The 20241-nt window shown below is 44.4% G+C and overlaps 1 protein-coding gene across 2 annotated transcripts in view; it reads left to right on the top strand.

The window, feature by feature from the left end:
- LOC109518391 (POU domain, class 2, transcription factor 2-like) overlaps positions 1-20241 on the top strand; it is a 48051-nt gene that overhangs the window by 19354 nt on the left and 8456 nt on the right. For both annotated transcript variants that reach the window (XM_019874205.1, XM_019874204.1), the window contains exons 4-5: positions 19895-19957; positions 20045-20073. In XM_019874205.1, the coding sequence (XP_019729764.1) occupies positions 19895-19957; positions 20045-20073 (92 nt within the window). The remainder of the gene's footprint in view (positions 1-19894; positions 19958-20044; positions 20074-20241) is intronic.

Genomic DNA, 20241 nt, shown 5'->3' with positions numbered 1-20241 from the left:
CCCCACCCCTGCCCCCCGCCACAGCAGCCACCTTTTTTGATTCAACGTCGACGTAACACCCAAATCGAACTTACTCGGAGCATGTGAATGTGTGAGTTGGCGTTCCCGGACCTGTATAGAAAGCACAAATGTCAATTCCTTAAAAAAACATACACACACACACACAAGAGACCCATAGGATTGCAAACAACTGCAGACGCATGCATGGATGGCCACATAGCAACCCGCAGATATCTAGTTCCAAAGGTGGGAGTCACATTATTTTCAGAAGTTTCAATTCCTAAGATGCTTAAACACTGTGCTTGACGCAGGTTGTGAAATGACTGCAGTGAACGTAGCCTGGTGTCTTGTTTGGATGAAGAGTTTGGCAATCTGTACTATTCAGAACAGAAAGTCCTGGCATCGCTTATATATGTGGAGGAGGCAGGAGAGAGGAGTCTAGCAACATCTAAAGGAAGCTGTGGGTTAGTCCAATTCTATTGGTGCCGCACGATCTGGGGGAGTTTAGGCTTGTCCCTGAACAAAAGCTGCAACGGGCCACACCGAACCATCCTGCGGGCAGCAAATTGCCCCCGGGTCATGAATTTGAGACCCCTGTCCCAGAATCTTCATTGTTTCCTTTGTCAGGCTCAAATATTTTTTTTTTACCTTAACGGAAGACTTGTTAGCAAATCTTTAAGAAGTTCCAGTGAATCTGGTCGGACATTTTTTTCTTTTCTAAAAATTCTGAGGTAATCATAATGGAAGGTACAAGTGTACTTTCTAGTTCACATCTGGATTAGCCGCGCGACCTTAATGACTAAAATCTCAAACGTGCGCACATAAATTTCTTTCTCCACCCCCTTTCCCAGATCATGATTTTTTTTTCCAACCCTGAAATTCTGCAGTTGGAGCTGGTTAAATGATAAGCGTCTTACGCCGCTAATCCCAGATCACCGCCTCTAAATCATCTGGAAGTCTTCTTCTGTGACCTGTCCTTATCCTTGACACCTCTCTCGCACTCACTTTGCACACATTGTGCCGCCAACACAAAAGACAAATCCATTCGGTGATTGAGTTTTTACCCGTGTCGTCTCGAGGTGTGCTCAATTTTTGTTATTACCTCGGACGTCCTCGCGGAGCTCTGCCTTAATGAAGCCCCGCCGATCGCGTTCCCCGCCAGGTCTCTCTGCGTGCGTTTGAGTTGGCGCTGCGGGACGCAGACGCTCCAATTCTCTCTGATGTTTGAAAAGATGAAGCAAATATGTGTTTGCATGTTTGTGAATACACTGCTTTAATATACTACAGTAGTGCCAAGTTTAATTTGTTCCGTGGCCGCACCCCTGTTATTTGCGTTAAGCTAGCAAAAGGTTTCAATTACACAAAGTGTAAATGTCTTGGCAAAAAAAAAAAAAAAAAAAGGGGCTTGTTCCTCCCAAAAACTCCGTTAACAAAAGTCATTGCCAAAATGCGATGATAACACCGTGACTATCGATGCTATTCGTGTCTACGGCGGTTTTCATTCAGTGTTTGCATGAAGCTAGCCCAAGGCAAAGTTGAGTGATTGTTTTCATCGTACAATGTTGAATTCTCTTGACAACAAAAAAAAAATGGTTCGTATCTCTTAAGAAAAAGCAACTAGCAATTTTAATTGCTGAACTGGACATGAGCGAAATCATTTCGTATCAGGATTTGAAATTCAAATTGAAAAAAAAAATAAATAATGGAGGTCATTTCTTCCATCCCCTAGTTTCCTTTGTGTGCGCGCGTGCGTGCCTGCGGGCCAACAATGGCCTTCCTTTCCATAGCAGCTCCACGTTTAGCTCATAAAGTCAGATGACACATGTGGCGGTTAGTCCAATTGGTTCCTTTGTGTCCCCTTGGCTGCTGGTCAGTGCAGTTTTGGGCGCCATTGAGGGCTACTCAACCCCCAATTTAATTTAGCAGACAGGATTTATGCTAATGATTGTCAGAGAGGGAGTCGGGGGGACGGCGGGGGACACCTAGTCCTCCTCCCTTGGCTTGACCCCCTCCCTCTGTGCTGGCGATGGTGGCTCTTTTTGGGGGTGAAAAATGTAATATCACACAGGGAGGCGGGGCTTAGTCTCGAAAAAATGTGTTATGGGGAGGCGGGGTCCGGCCTCACGTGTGTATGTATGAAAAGAAACAAGTGACAACAATGAAAGATGGAGGAGAGAGCCTGGTAGTGGTGAGGGCATGTGGGGGGGGGGGGGGGGGGGGGGGGGGGGGGATGGGAAATGTTTTCACTAAATTGGAGTGCTGTGCTTCGCGCTTCAATCTGCTCAACTAACCTCACCCACTCATGCATGCACGCGCAATACGTTCCGTCGGCACAAGTTGTTCAAAACTGCGCGACAACGTGCAGCTACTCATCGTCGTTACGTTCACTGTTCATATTGGGTTGATTTTGTTGACTTCACAACTTTTGCTTGAATACAAATCCAAAGTAGTTTGATTTGAAGACGGTGGGTCAGTTTGAACTCTGAACAGTTCACTCTACATTCACAAAGTGAATTGTCTTTATTTTCTGCACTAAATGTGTATTAAAAGGGTTTGTCATCGAATTAATTGTGAGATGTTACGAATGCTGCTCTTTCCGACACTTTGGATGATGAAAATTTCCCCTGGTCAAACTGACCCACGGGCATTGTGGCGTATTGTTGTGGAACTAGACTGTTAATGTGCTTTACATCTATTCTTTACAATAATGTTTACATTGAGACTTCAAATTAAAAAGGGTGGCTCTTTAAAATATGAAATGGCAAATCAGCGTTCCCCATTAAAGTGAATGGAAATACTATGAATTTGTTCCAGATGGTCACAATTTCTCAGTAAGCTCCAGTAATATGTCATTCTTTGCAGATGATAAAGAATATATGCCCCTTGTTATCTTATGTTTTATGCTACTGTAAGTGTTAAAATATCCATTGCTTTAATCGGTTAATACTGAAGCTGTTCGTTAGCTCGTGAGTGTTAGCATTAAGCTATAAACGTACTTATTAGACACATCCCATGGTTGCAGCGTGCGTCACATTTTAACAATAGGTTGAATCCAACTGATTTCAGTGTACACAGATTGGACACTTTGTTAGGCACACAATATAAAGCAATCCAATAGAAAACGGCAACCAAAATTAATCATGTTAATAGTCACACTCATTTTTTTTTTTCAAGGTGACCTTTGACAAAAGTGAATTTTAGAAAGCCCACATCAGAAAAAAGGGCAAAGATGCCTTTGAGTGGTGTTTTTTTATCCTTCTCCTTGATTTAAAAATCACAACTTAACCCCTCTCAGACATGCACACACACACACACACACACACACACACACACACACACACACGCGCGCGCGCGCATTATCCCCATCAGATAAAGCGGGTAAACTGGCTTCCAGCTCTCCCCCTTATCACCATCCTCCCTCCCTCCTTCTCCACCTCCTCCGTTTTTTATCCTCTTTTATTATCCGCCGCTTCTTTACCACAAATGAAATGAATCTGTTGTAGCACACCTCCCCCCCCCCCCCCCCCCCCCCCCGGCGTGTCTCAATCTCCTCGTGACTTTGACTCGTCACTTGAACTTCCTCATATTGCTCGCCAATCTGTTAGCTCGACTTAGCACGCTCTCGCTAACCCGGGCCGCATTTCGCGCGCACACCCGATCTTGCAGCCGCACGTTTACCAGGCTATCAGGGGACTGTCATTCTACACTGATTAACAGGGGACTTGGATTTATGGATATTTTTAAATGGGTGCGGGGGGGCTGTAGAGTATGCGCTTTAACACCCAGGCACTTGCAACTCCCCAGGGCGTCTTAGACATGATTTCCCCGTGATTTAAAGCACGCCTTTTAAACATTTCCCTATTCACGTCGAGATGTGAGGTTGAAATGGAGGGTCCCCTGTTCCACTGGTTGACAACTCCATGCTCACACACGCAGAGTGACGTTGGTTGGTTGACACGTTGCGGCGCGTTTCAATCCGGCACGTTTGACATCAATCTGTCCCGCGATTGCTGTTAGCAGCAGCTGTTTCTTTAGTGAGTGCACATCTTTCATCAAGGACTGTGGATGGAAAGAAGATGTTTAAACACGCACACGCACACACACACACGCTTTAGAGAGCGAGTCAGACAGGCGGTATTGGCAGAATTTAGTCGTTTCTGAACCAGATGAAAATAACTACAGCAGACCTTTTAAAAAATAATCTGAGGAACACACACACACACACTCACGCTTTAGAGAGCGAGTCAGACAGGCGGTATTGGTAGAATTTAGTCGTGTCTGAACTGGATGAAAATAACTACAGCAGACCTTTTAAAAAATAATCTGAGGATTTTTTTTTTTAACTTCAATATTGCTGTGGCGATTTAATACGGGATTGTTTTTTTTCAAGGTGCTCTTCCTTCCAATTTTTTAAGAAACACAATCAATTGATCTGTATTACATTAAACAATATCAGATTTATAACGTAATTTTTAGCATGATTTTTAAAATAAAAGCAAATTAACCAAGCAGTTTATTTTTGTACTCAGAGTTTTTAATTACAGAACACTGTCAGATGACAATAATAATGCAAACAAATCTGTGCTATCATCACTTTTACTGTTTCATGATATAATGTGTGAACATGAACGGTTGAACTGCAATTAACTGAGAAATTAAATGAAACTGAAAAATATGCAGCTCATCCTTGTTATCAGATTCAATATCGGGGCACATTGTTCTGAAGCATCCCCTGTATTATTTTATTGAACCCAAAGCCAAAAATCGACTCAAAGCACTCCTCAATTGGGACACGGGTAAATAAATCAAGTTACTGCTTTACAGTGACCCTCCACTTTAGTTGGCTACTTCCAAATTCACCCGTTCGCGTCGGCTACAAAATTCTTAGCGCTTTATTACCGTGGAGATAGGGATGAATGAAATAGTCTTCATCTGACAAAAGGCTGGAAGGGACACTCATACGAGGGAGAGAATGCGCACAGTTGCCCTTAATGGTTCCCCCTTGGGGGTTTAGCGGCCGTGCGAGCCGGTGCGGCCAAATAGGACAGGTGAACCCCTCCCTCTGTAAAGAAGTGGTATGAATATGGTAAACCCACCGTCCGCTTGGCAGCACGATTCTCTTCCAGTAAAATGGCCCCCGCGCCGTCGTTCCCTCGGGGCTACGAGCTCAGAAGATTCTGCATTTAGGCCCAGCACTCAGTCCCTCTGTGCTCTCTGGGGGGATTGAAAGGGTCCCGGTAGCCTCCCGCCCTCCCGCCCACTCGCTCAATCCTCCCCCCCCTTACACATCTCGCGGGATGGTGATAGCGTGTAACGCAGCTTACGCGTATCGGGGTCGGAAGCCGCGCGGCTATCGCGATCTGGTCCGTGTCAACGGCGGGCTGATTTGACTGAGCTGTGTCTGTTTAGCTTAGCTACGTGCGCTAGCCTCGGGCGACACGGAATCGCCATCAGCACGTACCATGACAGCGCTTACAGAAAGTCTACAAACCCCTTTTGATTTGAAACTGTGTTTAAAAAAAAAATACATCTGTGACAGCCATCTCTTGACTTCCGGGGTCCTTTCTGATATATACTCGCCCCTGTGCTATTTGTGACAACAATCACCCTCCTTTTCTGGGCTTATTTTTGGTCCCAAGTGCCACAACCCTCCATCTTTCATTGTCTGGGCTAGTTTCTAGCAAGTACTGGTTTTGTGTCCTACATATGTCAACAATCTCCAATATTTTTCATATATCTGGACTCATTTCTGGCAAGTACCGGCCAAGCCCTTCCGTCCTCTTTCATGTGTCCGGGCTTATTTCTGGTCCTACATTTGATGACAATCTCCTGTTTTCTTCACACCTTTGTTTTCCCAGCTAGGCTAACCTGTGGTCCGAAATATGACAGCAGTCTTTCGGGTTCTTCTTACAGTACATTTCGACTCACTTCTGGCGTAGTGCTCCAATCTCTGGCCAATCTTCATATTTCTCGGGTCATTTCTGGTCCGACATGTCACAACATTCTTCGCACTTCTCCTTACAATTTGGCTAATTTATGGAAAGTTCCACAGAGTCCTCAATCTCTCTTTTTTTCATTTTTCAGTGGTCATTTCTGGTCCTACACTTGAACTACAATCTTCTTCACATGTCTGGCCATATTCTCTATGTGTGAGGGCAAGAGCCCGCCTTTTTCACACGTCCAGGCTAATTTCTGCTCCGGACTGTCAGTGTCCTACATGGAACAACAATTTTTTAAAATTTATTTATTTATTTTAATATACCTGGGGCAATTTCTTCTGTGTCCAACCCGTGACAACAATCTCCCCCTCCAGTATAGCATGAAAATAACCCCAATAATAAATCAATAAAATTAGACACCAATTTATTATGTATGCGTGTATGTTTGCATAGTACACCTGCCCATGTGTGCCTTCAGCTTGCAGCCCCCCCCCACCCCCCACCCACTCGCTCTGCCCTCCACATCACAGCCTTTGTGTGCTCATCAGTTAGCATGTGTAGTGTGTGTGATGCCGGGGTCGGTTAGAGAGGGGGTTAACCTTCACCCCCTGACCTTCGCTCTCCCCTCAACGTTGACCCCCCCCACCCCCACCCAACCATTCATATGCAAGCCAGGCGTCATTGGGGCCATTCTTCTTCACGCCCGGCCGGCCTGTTGGGGTGTCATGTCTCAAGTTCAAGTGAGAGAGAGAGAGAGGGTGGGGTCGGGGTTCAATGGGCGGGACGGAGTGGTGAACTGACCAGACGGACATGCAGACGGTCGGACTTGACTTTGAAGCAATGAGCGGACCAGACTGCATTGATGATCATGCTGCAAGTGCGGAACCCAAAGGCATGAAAGTGACGTGCATGTGTGCTTTGGAATATTCAGGTATCTTAGGGGTACATACATACTTGCATTACAGTAGATATGATGTAGATTAAGTATATTCACTAAAAATAATAGATAGATTGGAGACTAAACTATATATTAAATGTGCTACATTAAAGGTGGACATACATATATCAAAAATTATTTGTATGTGGTACAGGCATGAACTATGATGCAATTATGCCTTATTGGACCTGCATGTGGAAATAGACACCAACTTAGAACACGCAGTGTAAATCTATCTTAACATTAACACGCTCATTTAGTGCGAGACTAACACCTCCACTGGCGCACGCACACGCGCGTAAACGTGTTGTCCTTCAGTGTGTTTGTGTGCGCTAAATGTAGCATTGAGTGACAACAACAAATGCTTTTATTAGCAGGAAAAAAAACGCCTCCATTGTTCTCGTGACAAGCTAGCACACTATAGTCTGACTTTGTCGCAAACGCAGTGCAGTCACTGCACCCAGGATACGTGCATCCTTTTTTTTTTTTTTTTTAATGCACCGATGACATTTGAACCCGGCCGCATGCAGCCTCCTCCTACGTAATGGTCGCAGCGGCGATTGAGACGGCCCGAAGGTTACACTGCAACTGTAGGAAGACCCTCGGAACCCGTGTCGGACGCTAATGGCCAAGCGCGGGTAGGCGGGTAGCGTGCGATCGCAAGTTCCGAGCCGTTCGGAGACGGCACCGCATTCACACCGACTCCGTAATGACCCTTCTAACATGGCATCTGCACCAGTTCGAAATGAAGCCGTGTAGTTTAAACCAGGGGTAAAGTCATTGTTGCATGAGCTGTTTTTCATGCATTTCATCCTTCAGTTATCCAAACTGTTTTATCCTCTCGAAGGTCGCGGGTGTGCTGGAGCCTATCCCAGCAGTCTTTGGGTACACCCTGAACCGGTTGCCAGCTAATTATACGTAGACGGATGACCATCAAACGCACTCGTGATAGACCACGAATTAATAAGTGGACTTTTCATATTTGTTTCCCTTTTCTCGCCTTCACCATGGCTGCCTCTTAACCAAGAAGCCGCTCACTAACGCGTATGAGCACACATCACCTCCCCATTCATCTCCTTCCCTCAGGAGAAAACAAGAAGGGATCCAGAAAAAAAAGGGGGGAGGGTGGGGGAGTGGGCTGATGGGGAGGTGAGAGGACAGAACGATAGCCCAGATAAGCAGGACAGAATCCTAGTGAGGTAGGAAGGATGGACTGACGACGTGATGGCTCAAAGATTAAAGAGTTGACTGTAAAGGGATGCGGGAGGAGGGTGGGGGGGGCATACATGCACGCACACACACCAAGACAGACAGACAGACAGACAGTGAGGCATTAAAATTCATGACCTTTTTTATTTTCTGTGCTGAAAATCAATACTGTCTACTATGGATGAGGTGAGATGTGGACAACAGCAGTTGCCGGCCAGTGCGAGTGGGGGGAGGGTGTGTGTGTGTGTGTTTGTGCGTTGAGGGAGGGGGTGGAGGGGGGCGTCAATATTAGCAGTGACACGGCCACAGCAGGCCAAGGTAGAGTTGGATTGGGTAGGAAGGGGGGATGGGGTGTGTGTGTGTGTGTGTGTGTGTGTGTGTGTGTGTGTGTGTGTGTGTGTGTGTGTGTGGGTGTGTGTGTGTGTGTGTGTGTGTGTGTGTGTGTGTGTGTGTGTGTGTGTGTGTAAGGTTCATTAAGTCTGACCAGCAGCAGAGCTTTTGGCCAATGTGGTGGCAGTAGGCTTTTGTCCGAGCGCTCGCACACGTACACGCGCTCTCGCAGATGGACGTCCTGATGGATATTAGCCCCCTTTCTCCATTGTCATTTCCAAGCGCCATCATTTAGCCAATGGAGGGATGTTTGACTTAATGTCTGACAGATGTCGGGACGCTGGCACCGTTGCGTGCGCCAAGTTATTGTTAGAATGGGGGGGGGTGGCCGGGGTCAGGCAACGTCTAATTCTGGAAATGGAGATTCTTCCGCATCCGAGCGGGTCATAAATCTTCCCCTGCCCCTTCTGGCCTTCCACCCATATTGCATTAGTTGCTTTTCACATTCGAATTGCATGCGTGTGGACAATGTGCAGCACTCAAATTTAATTCATTTATTTATTAGAAATTCGGTGTCGCTTTTGTGCCATATTTACAGACATTTGAAACTAGGCCTTGGCAGAATTTAGTAGGGGAAAAAAAAAAAGGGAAATCGAAATGGCCGCCACATATGATTTCTGCTACCGAATGAATAAAGTTCGAGTCAATCATAAACAACTGAATATAATGAATAAAAACTATAACATATTCATGATTTATTCAAGTGCGAGCCATGAAAAATAGAAAACTAAATATTGTGAGCCCAATGGCACAATTGCCAAGTCACTTTCAATTTAATGTTACAATAGCGATTAAAAATATGAATGTGCCCGCTAAAACTTTTTTCTTCACATCTAAAGATTTTAATTCATCCAGGTTAGAGGTTGAATCGAGGCGATTGGACTCTTGACGGATTTGTGTTTTTTATAATCATAGAAAAATACTCTGTTGTTTGAATTCAGTATCGTTTATTCGACAGTTATGTTTTGTTCTGTTACATTAGTTTTACAAGCAATTTGACATCGTATTTTAAGTCAAAGCTCACATTGTTGAACACGTTGTTTAGCTAGCAGGAGTCTTGGTGAGCCGGCCCTGTGCGATGTTGGTGATGAAGTTTGCCACAGTGACAAGGCCGGTAGCTAGCTTAGAGAGAGAAAAGGATGTGTCCACGCAGGTAGAGAGCGAGCTAGCGAAGGGAGCTTGTGCCGGTTTTGAGGTGTAAAGCGTCATAAATAATGGAGACAGCGCCTCGCATTGAAATGCAACGGCTTCCACTTCAGCCCTGAGCGCAACAGCTAATGCTGGCTTTTTCCAAACGTAAGCATTCGCCTGTGCCGTAATGGCGCACTTGTTCGGAGCCAGGGACATGACACGTTACAGTGTAGCTATCACGTGTGCATCAAATGCTAATTTCTAGCCATGACATACGAAATACAGGCAGTATGTTACTTTCTCAAAAACATACAGCAATAACATAATTAAATGGAATGGGAACTTTTAAAGTATTAGTATTTGTCATCTTGGCCACCAGGGGACAGTATAATACGTAACAAACATAAGACATGTACATTTGAGGATAAAGAATATATGTGCGTCTTGGATATTTCCATGTGTTGTGACTGCTTATGTTCAAATAAGTTGTTGAAATGTTTAGAATTGCTGTGACATTGATGCTAAATTGTTAGCCCGTCTATGGTGGTTTGCAGTGTGTGTTAGCATTAAGCAAGCAGACTTTTGGAAGGCAAAGTCAATGTGATTTGGTTCAATATACATTTAATTCAATATACATTTAATTCCCTTTCTTTTATGAGTTGTTCACCACCAACAAAACTGCTGCAATCTTAGCTAGCACTTGCACTGGTTTCCAGCCAATCATAAGGCACACAGACGAACAACCATTTGAGCTCACACTCACACCTAAGAACAATTTTTGAGTGTTCAATCAGCCTGCCATGCATGTTTTTGGAATGTGGGAGGAAACCGGAGTACCCGGAGAAAACCCACGCACGCACGGGGAGAACATGCAAACTCCAGACAGGAAGGCTGGAGCCGGAATCAAACCCTGCACCTGTGCACTGTAAGGCGGATGTGCTAACCAGTCGCCCACCATGCCACTGGAATGATATTAAACCCACAAATTAGTATTTTGTGTGCATGTAATACCTATTATGGCTATAAAGGAGCATTGTATGGCCACTTGATATCTATATTTTGGCCATGGTTTAAAAAAATTAGATCTCGTGTCATGTCTGGCACTCTGAAATGTTATCAGATTTATTAACCGCACTCTGAACACACACACACACACACACACACACACACACACACACACACACACACACACACACACACGCACACACGCACAATTTAGTGCCTAATTAGGCCCTCGCACAGCATCTTCATTGACATGTTTTGCATCTTTGACCAATGCAATGATTTGACATGTGCAGGTTTCTTCGAGCCATTACGACTGTGTGCGCGTGTTGAAATGTGCACGATGTGTGTGTTTGTGTGGAGTAACATGTCAGCTGCAAAGAAAGGAAAGAGAGAGAAAAAAAAAAGGTGGACATTGAGCCAGAATGTGGATGAGGCTCCTAACTATGTGTGACTTAACGCTGCTGCTGCTCATATGTAGCCTCTGCTTGTGTGTGTACGTGTGCGTTCGCGTGTGTGTAGTTGCACACAATAAGGCAACATTCATACTCCAGTGCTTTTGCAGTGTTATATATTTACAAACGCGCTTCACGTTTTACAGTATTATATAGGGCCCGACCCCAATTTTTATTTTGTGGCTAATCCCTATTTTTGACAGGATAATTTTTTAGTGTGTAGACGAATGTTTGAATTGGGGATATTTAATAACACTTTTTTTTTTCTGCCGAGTCAAGACAGTCCAGTGTGATCGTCTCCCTTCACCTTCAGCTCGTTTGAACTAAAAAGCTTCCCGGGCTGTTGTGAATCATCTACGTGGCAATCGCCAGACACACGCTCACACGCGTACGCGGAGGCAATCTGGCGTCTGTCCAAAGCGTCAATAAAACCGGCGAGAGTTTGAGAGGCGTTGGTCTCAGACTTACAATCCTCCATTCTGCTCGCTTACTGTGCCGCCACCGCCATCAGCTGACCCAAGGATATTGTGTGTGTGTGTGTGTGTGTGTGTGTGTGTCTGTGTGTGTCTGTGTGTGTGAGAGAGAGAGAGAGAGAGAGAGTTGAGAGTGTAGTGAATAAATCTACTAACATTTCAGATTTTCAACAATTTTCTTTCCCCTTACAGAAAAAAAGCCAATGTCAGTGACACTCCAAATAAGATTTGCCGAAATCATTTCTGACCAATTTTGTCAGACAAGAAAAAAAATTAATTCAACTGATTCAGAGTCTACTCTGATGCTGAGGAAATAAAAGAAGCCATTTTTAGCAAGCACGTTAGTGTTTAAAAAAAAAAAAATCGTTATTATCATTAATAGTGTGACAGTAAGTTATAACTGACTTAGGCAATTATGCTATGAGGCAAAATAAACAATTGTTCACAAGTGAGGGGAAAAAAATCCCTTTTGGGAAATATGTTAATTAAGGACCCACCCAAAAATATTTGAAAATATTCGAAGTGGATCAGATAATGGCTAGATGGATGAGAAAAATGCGTGTCGGGGGGTGGGGTGGATTATCTGCTGAGAATTTTAGATTATTCTCGATGGCAGCACGGAACGTCCCTGGAGTGTTCGAGATTGATTTTGTCGGAATGTCTTATTTTGCAGATCCGATCAGTGACAGCAAATTAGGACGTTACACCCGATCACCGACCTTGCGTCAAATGCAAAATAAGATGCCAATCCGATCCAGCCCATCAGGTCTGTGTGTAGTCCCCCAAAATACATTTTAATTGCTCGAAAGTTTCTGTTTCGGATGTATCGAGAACGGTAATAAAACGGGTATTATTTTTCGCCGTCGATACTCATCAGTTTGGGTCAAAATCTTGATTTAGTTCTCTTTCAACCCAGCGCTGACTTCGCTTTTTCACTTCATTCTGGCAACTTTTGAGCCAACAGTTGGAAGTGTATCTAGACGGGAAGCTTGTCAACGGCAACGTTGACCACGATCGACTCGGCAACCCATCTTCGTCTCGGGGTCAGAATCCCCGACGTCTCTGCCGAGTTTTGGCAGCCGATGCGGCTTTCCTTGGCCCTGCCCGACTCGCTCTCGCCGCCGTCGCCTCCTCCTCTTCGTCTTTCGTCTCTATTGATCCGGCCATAGTTTTCCGTCTTGGCCGTGCTGGCTGGCTGCCTTTAATCAATAGAGATAATTGTCTGCTTTCTCTTCATGCCAAACACGCCGTTTTTCTCAATGAGCACTACTGGTACTTCCCCGATCCCCCGCCCACTCCCCAACCCCTCCCTTCAACATGCAGGAATCCCTCTGTTAATGACAGGAGATAACCGATTTTTTTCTGCCCCCCCGCAACCCACCGTGGGTTCCCTTGCCTATCGATTAGCGTGAGATATCGCCCTCGCCTGCCCCCAACCAACCATGTAAACAGCAGTGTGAGTCCAGATGTCGTAGGGAAAATAGCGCCGTTGACGAATGTACTTCACTTTTTTTGGTTCCAAGTTTTGTTTTATACAAGTTTTTCTTCTTCCTCAGATTAAATTTACGGCTTCTTTACAGTCATAGTTTATTTTTGGAGGGGGGTGTGTGTGTGTATATATATACAGTGATAATTTTACAGTTTGAGCCCTGCGAGTCCCAGGGACTCGCTGATCAGAAAAGTATGAGTCCCATGATGCATTTCGAGAGTCCCAAATTTCGAATTCTGAAATGGTCTACTTATTCAATTGCATATGATAATAACACAAACAACAACAATATATATTATATATAGTTTATTTCTTAGAAACAAATGCTGCAAAAATTTAAATAGTTCAAGATTTGCTGAGAAATAGGTTCTTATTTCATCCCATGGTTCAGTCTTTGAGTTCATAAATTCTCCTCTCTTTGCTCTGCTTCCAATGATGATTATCGCAAAAAACTATCCAACTTTAGCTGCTTCCTCTGTGATCTCTCCGCAATAAACTTTCGCAACACTTGTTTGCCACACTTGTTTTAACATTACACAACTTGGCAATCGTCTGTTTTCCCCGAGGTGAAAGCCGATCTCGTCTCGCGAGAACGGAAATCTCGTCACGCGAGATTACTTAACGTGACATCAAAACAACAATGGCGGCGATTATCAAACTGCGATCGTTGCAGGAAAAGAAGATTTGTCTGTGGGTTTTTTTTTTTTTTTTGGGTGTGTTTTTGACTGAGAAATTTCTTTGCGTCCCAAAAACGCACATTATTTGCAACTGTGCGTCTGGCGGGAAAATTATGCGTCTAGGACGCAGGACGCAGAGATAACGAGATGGCTGTACATACATACTGTAAATATAATACATACACACACACATAGTGGTATGTAGTTGTGTTGTTCTCAACCACCTCAGCTACATTTCACATTTCCTCAATGATGACCCCCACTGTTGCCATTTCAGCCATTTTGTGTGCATTTTGTGCATGTGAGATTGTGTACTAGTGTTATGAAGTTGTGCAAGTTGCGTGTGTGTATAAGTGTGCTGGTGCAGAGAGAATGGACCTTTATCTAATGTGTCCCGGTCACTAGTGGGAACTGGCGTTAGTTCAGTCAGCCGCTGTGTGTGTGAATCCCTCGGAAGTACACACATACACGCACACACGCGAACTTGGAGGAGGTAGACTAAAAGCAGCGTTTATGGCCTCAGCGATAAAGAGGCATTGTGCAGAATGTAATGGTGAGAAGCATGTTGTGTTGCATGCTGGTTTTACACACACACACACACACACACACACACACACACACACAAATCTTTCATGTGTGCACGCATATTTTCAAATGTTTCATTGTATTTCCCGATCTAGAAAGTAAGCACAGCTTTTCAACTGTGTCCAACACACGGGTGGGCAAGAGTCTGGCCCACTGAGTTTTACACAAGAGTCATGGCGATATATAGAGTATATGGTACATTCATTTTGGTTGTTGATTGATTTGTTGCAAACAACACATTTTTAAAAATGAGAGAAACTCATGTCCATGATCTTTGTAAATAAGTTTTTAGTTGATAATTACATTCTTTATTCTGTATGAATGGGTTTAAGTATTGCATGTTTATATTTAAAATGACCTATTTTTGAGCAAACATTTTTTCCCATTTCAGTCAGAAGACAATTAATCAAAACTACAATGAGATGGAATTCATTATTTTATTAAAATCAAATCCTTTTAACTTTTGTGTTTGGGCTGGAATGGGAAATTCCATCGGAAAACTAAAACACAATAAAATATTGTTTTAGCTTTGAATGGAGGCCACTCTCTGAACTGCACAACTGTGTGTGTGTCTGTCTGTTTGTCTGTCTGCCTACTTGCCTCCTCTCATTCCTCCATCCCGAGGCCACACTTGGGACCCCTGCACCCATAAACCCACCAGTCTCCTCTTCCCCAATTTTGCAACGTGTGCCCGTTGGCGTGCCTGATCCCTCCCTTGTTGCGCTGGCTCTCGCCGGATTAGGCTCAGCGGTACAGGTGTGTGTCCATGCGTATGTCTTGTAGGTGTTTGTCCATCCATCCGTTGATGATCCGACTTGTCCTCTTTCGGGTGGCAGGTGTACTGGGGCCAGTCCCACTTTTCTTCTCTAAAAAGTGTTTCCGTTTTTTCCGCACGATTATTTCTAGTTGTGTACGAGCTTCTGCTGGTTCTTGTTATTTTTAATGCTCACCATGCTAACGTTAACTACCGGAAGACTATTTCATAATGATGTCAGCGAGACCGACACGCGGCCGTGGAGCCCTTCAATCACACAGGTACAAAATAAGGTTGAGTGTATCCAAAATAATTCCTTCGTCATTTCCTGTCTGAGCCACGCCCACACAGGGACTAACGTAACCTCGCAAAATGTCTGCCAGATTTTGCTTTTAACTTGTCTGAGTTTGCATGGATTCAAATAAGCAAGCGGGGCGGTTACAATGAACAGTCTAGCTGTGCAAAAAAGGTCTGAATCTAACAATTACGTCCCCACCAGTCCTAGGAAATCCCAATGTCCCATCACTGGTGCGCTGTTGTACGCATAGGCCTGCAGGCTAGGCTACTTGCGCGAAGCAGACTCACTAAGCATTTGTCCGCTCTGCCGCGGGTGAATCTTTTTCCAACTGTCCGAGCGTAAACGTTGCCAGCGATTGCAAGACGAGCGAAATCAAAGCGCGCGCGAAATGGAGGAGCCTGCAAAAGGGCCCGGCACGCGCGGCTCTGACTACCCCTTCAGCAGGGCCCCGATCGATACCGACTCAGAGCAATAAAGCTTCCCCCTGTCATCTCCGCGGAATACAAAGCAGAGCTGGGAAGGAGGGTGTGTGGAGATTTGGGGGGGGGGGGTGTGATGGGGTTCTGTTCCGCTAGCCTCACCAATTTCCTAGACCCCCCCTCCACACCCTCCCTACACACACACCACCATTCACCCCTCCTCCTTTTTCCCCCCTTTTTACAAGTAGCCCCCACCTCCACCTTGCTTTAACTCCCGACCGTCCCTCCTGCCGCTATTTTATAATTAATGCTGTTTGAATAAATACACTCAATAATTTATTGGCGTGATTTAAGCAGGCGATGAAGGTTTCGGAGCAAGATCACATGCCCGCGATGACAGCGCGGCGTTTAAACACAGCGAGGCCGAAGAGGGTGGGGGGGTGGGGTTGACGAGGTATTAACTGAGCGGGAGATGGAAGCCGAGGTGAGGCCAGACGGGAAGGGTCAGACGAGAGCCGCTGTTAATTGGCAGACAATTTAGGGTGTCAGCAATCAACGGACGCACATGCTGACAAGTTGACACCATCAGAAACGTAAACATTGGAAGGCCAACTACATGATTCCTATTATTATTATTATTTTTTTTGTCTATTTCTATGTGTATTTCAAGTGACACATATCCGATATGACTGTTTATTTTCAGAGAAATAATTACACAAGCACCAACAGTGCACAGTGACCACAATACAATGATAAAAAATAGATATATATTTGTTAAAATATAAAAATATTCGTATTTATATTTAGTTATTTATGTAGCATGGAATGTCGGTGTCAGCAGTGCATGTCAGCAAATAATCCATTCCAAAAAAATTCCCGGGGCCTGATTTTAATTCCATTTTATTGATTGATTTATTTATTTCTGTTGGATTACAAAGCAAAATGCTCTCAATAAAGCATTCGTCCGAATGCTTTCCGGCCTTCTCGTTGCCCGTCTCCATCTGAAGCTTTTCTCCGCCATCTTGTCGGTCAGCAGCCATTGGCTTCCGTGGTCGTCGGCAAGTTTGAGCATGGCAGCGGCCGCGGCTCTGTCTTTTCTCCTTCCTTTTCCTCCTTTTTTTTTTTTTTTTTAATTCCTGCCGCCCTCCTCCGGGAAGGCCGGTAATAATGGCGACGGAAAGGCGCTGCCATTATTGTCTTGTCGGGAGTCCGAGGGATCGATCGCCGCAGAAATATGTGGTGCGAGAAACAGCCGCGGCATCGGATATAATAAACACTCCTGGGACAGTTTGTGTGTGTGCGTGTGTGCGTGCATGAGGATAGTCTCGCATCCGAAACCTTGAAAACTCTCCCGCCTGTGGACACTTTTACAGGAAGTCTTAAAATCGTGTGCGCATGTGTGTGTGCGCGTGCATGTATGTTTGTACATGCGTGTGGTTTTGTGTGTTTCTTTTTCCACAAGCAAATGTGCATATGTTTTTAGTGCATGTGTGTGTGCGTGTTTTTGTTTGTGTGCGTGAATCTAAGTGAGTTTTTGTTGTTTTGTGTTGTGTTTGCATTTTTGTGTTAGCGTGTGTTTGTGTGCATGAGTATGTCAGCGTGTGTGGACATAAGTCTGTGTGTTTGCGTGTGTGTGTGTGTGTGTGTGTGTGTGTGTGTGTATGTGTGTGTGTGTGTGTGTGTGTGTGTGTGTGTGTGTGTGTGTGTGTGTGTGTGTGTGTGTGTGTGTGTGTGTTAGTGTGCGCTTGCATGTTTGTATCGTGTGCTGGTGTGATTTTGTGTGCATGTGTGAAAAGCACTTCCACGTGTTAGCATGCTGCAGCTAGCAGACATGCTTATCCTTAATGATCAACACACACACACACACACACACACACACACACACACGCACGCATGCACGCGGTCACATACACACTCATCTTTCCGGCTGTTGCCTGGCAACCGACGGTTTTGTGCGCCCGAGAGTGAGGGTGTCCAGCCCTGGCCCGAGCAGGATGAAGTAGCGAGAAAGGAGTCGGAGGTACGCCTCAGAGGTTCACTGAAGTTTTGCAGTATTGGGATGATTATTATTTGTCATTTTATTGTGAACGCTTGAATTCATTTGAATGGCTTTGCGACAAGTTAGTCAGCTGGATGGATCCAAAATATGAAAATGGGGAATGACAATATGTGACTGAAAAATGAATTAAAAAAAAAAAAACAGAGAAATTTTGCTCATTAAATTAAAAAGAAACTGGAGTAAGCACTTCCTTCGTCGCCGTCCTTGTCCCGGCGATCACGGCCTTGTTCTCGGAGGTCGCCGCAATCGGTCGTCAACGCCAACACTCTGCCTCGGCAACGTCGCCGTTTAACGTCACGTTTGTTTGTTTATTTGAAGCGTGACAGTCCATTCGTTTCATTGACGTGGAGACTCCGAATTGTTTCCTGTCGGGCTGGCTGATAGGACTTTCAAAATAAAAAATGAATAAAAGATGCAAATAAGTCCTTTCTTAATAAATTAAGATTTAATCATTTTAAAAATAGCGTTTTTTTCTTTGCTTAGCTTTGAAATTTCTTTAACTCTTATTTGTAGTTGCTTATTAATGTACTTTTCACTCTGTGAAGCACATTGAATTATCCTTATATGTGAAATGTCTGAAACGGGCCAAGGCAGAATCAACTCACCTTTATTGATAGATCTTTAAAAACTGCCACAGCTGGCTGAAACAAAGTGCCGCACATGAATTCAAACCGATCATAAAAAAAAAATTATTGATGGAATTTAAAAAAAAAATGTTTTCTATGAATAATAATTGAGCAATACAAACTGGCCTTTGTTTCCGTGCTAAACAGACACTGAACTTTAGCTTTTGTGTCCGTGTGTGCGCGTGTTTTAGTGAATGTGACAGGGGACAGGTGGAAAAGGCAGGCAGGAAACAGCTTGAGTGTGTGCGTGCGTGCAAGCGGGACACGGCCACGACCATGTGCATGAACTCTGACCTCCACACGCCAAGCGGAGTTGCCCATGGCCCCTCCCCCTTCACACCCACCCACACACACACACAAACGAACCCACACACCGTCTGTCATGGGGCCCTGACAGGCATAACTTAGGCCGGGTGGGTGGGCAACAAAAGAGGATGTCGAGAGGCCAGTTTAGGACCCCTCCAGCCATCCCATGACACACACACACACATGCAGGCAGGACCCCCAGAAAACAGATGAATCCTTTATGTTTCCAGTCTCACTATAAATGTCAATTTAGGCATTTTTGTTATAACACTTTGTGGCACACTTGTGCACCTGCAGCACCGAGCCACACATTTCACAGGCGTCTGTAATTTCCCAAACGTTATGATAATTGTAAATTATATAAATATATATGTATTACGTGAGGAAGGTGTCACGGCACGCCATCGAGCGTCGCGTAAAGATACAGAAATGCGATTTTCCAAAAAATTCTTTTGAGGTTGTGCATCATTTCCAGGGAACTGAAATCCAAGAGAAAGCGTTGGAGGCAAACGGTTGAGTAATGGGCCATGCTGGAGTAAGCACTTCCTTCGTCGCCGTCCTTGTCCCGGCGATCACGGCCTTGTTCTCGGAGGTCGCCGCAATCGGTCGTCAACGCCAACACTCTGCCTCGGCAACGTCGCCGTTTAACGTCACGTTTGTTTGTTTATTTGAAGCGTGACAGTCCATTCGTTTCATTGACGTGGAGACTCCGAATTGTTTCCTGTCGGGCTGGCTGATAGGACTTTCAAAATAAAAAAATGAATAAAATATGCAAATAAGTCCTTTCTTAGTAAATTAAGATTTAATCATTTTAAAAATGTTTTTTTTCTTTGCTTAGCCTTGAAATTTCTTTAACTCTTATTTGTAGTTGCTTATTAATGTACTTTTCACTCTGTGAAGCACATTGAATTATCCTTATATGTGAAATGCTTTATATAAATAAAGCTGCCTTTCTTTGCCTTGTTTAAATAGAGCAGCCGAATTTTTGACAACATTGACCGCGCTGCCTTTCCGTTCATGGCCGTGTTATTAGTGTAAGCAGTGCACATCAGCAGGGATGTGCTTTAAACAACGGAATCCGTTGGGGGGGTCCCCCCCCCTTTTTTTCTTCACTTTTCCATCTTTTTTATTTGTGTTCCTGGCAGATATCAGGATGTCCAAAGCAGAGGAGGAGAAAGCCGGGCCGGACTATCCCGGTGACGGCTCAGGTACCCAGAAATGATCCCGTTTGCTGTTTTTTTTTTTTTTCCCTTGTTTCTTACCTCCTATCATTGTACATCCTATATATGTTTCAGACTCAGACAGAAACAGTCCAGACGAGCAGGTTAGTCAGCATTTTTTTAATGTAAGGATTTTTTTTTTCTTGTGGATAAATATGACCATGAACTTGCTTTCTCCAGATGCAAAATTCAATGCCGTTGTTTTTTTTTTTGTTTTTCTCAATAGTGCTGGTTATGTTTTTTCTGAAATTGTGTAATTATTTAATATTATT

The sequence above is a fragment of the Hippocampus comes genome, unplaced genomic scaffold, assembly GCF_001891065.2.
Source record: "Hippocampus comes isolate QL1 unplaced genomic scaffold, H_comes_QL1_v1.1 scaffold166, whole genome shotgun sequence".
In the NCBI taxonomy this organism is placed as follows: Eukaryota; Metazoa; Chordata; class Actinopteri; order Syngnathiformes; family Syngnathidae; genus Hippocampus; species Hippocampus comes.
The sequence above is the reverse complement of the archived record's forward strand: the minus strand, read 5'-3'. Positions and strand labels throughout refer to the sequence as shown.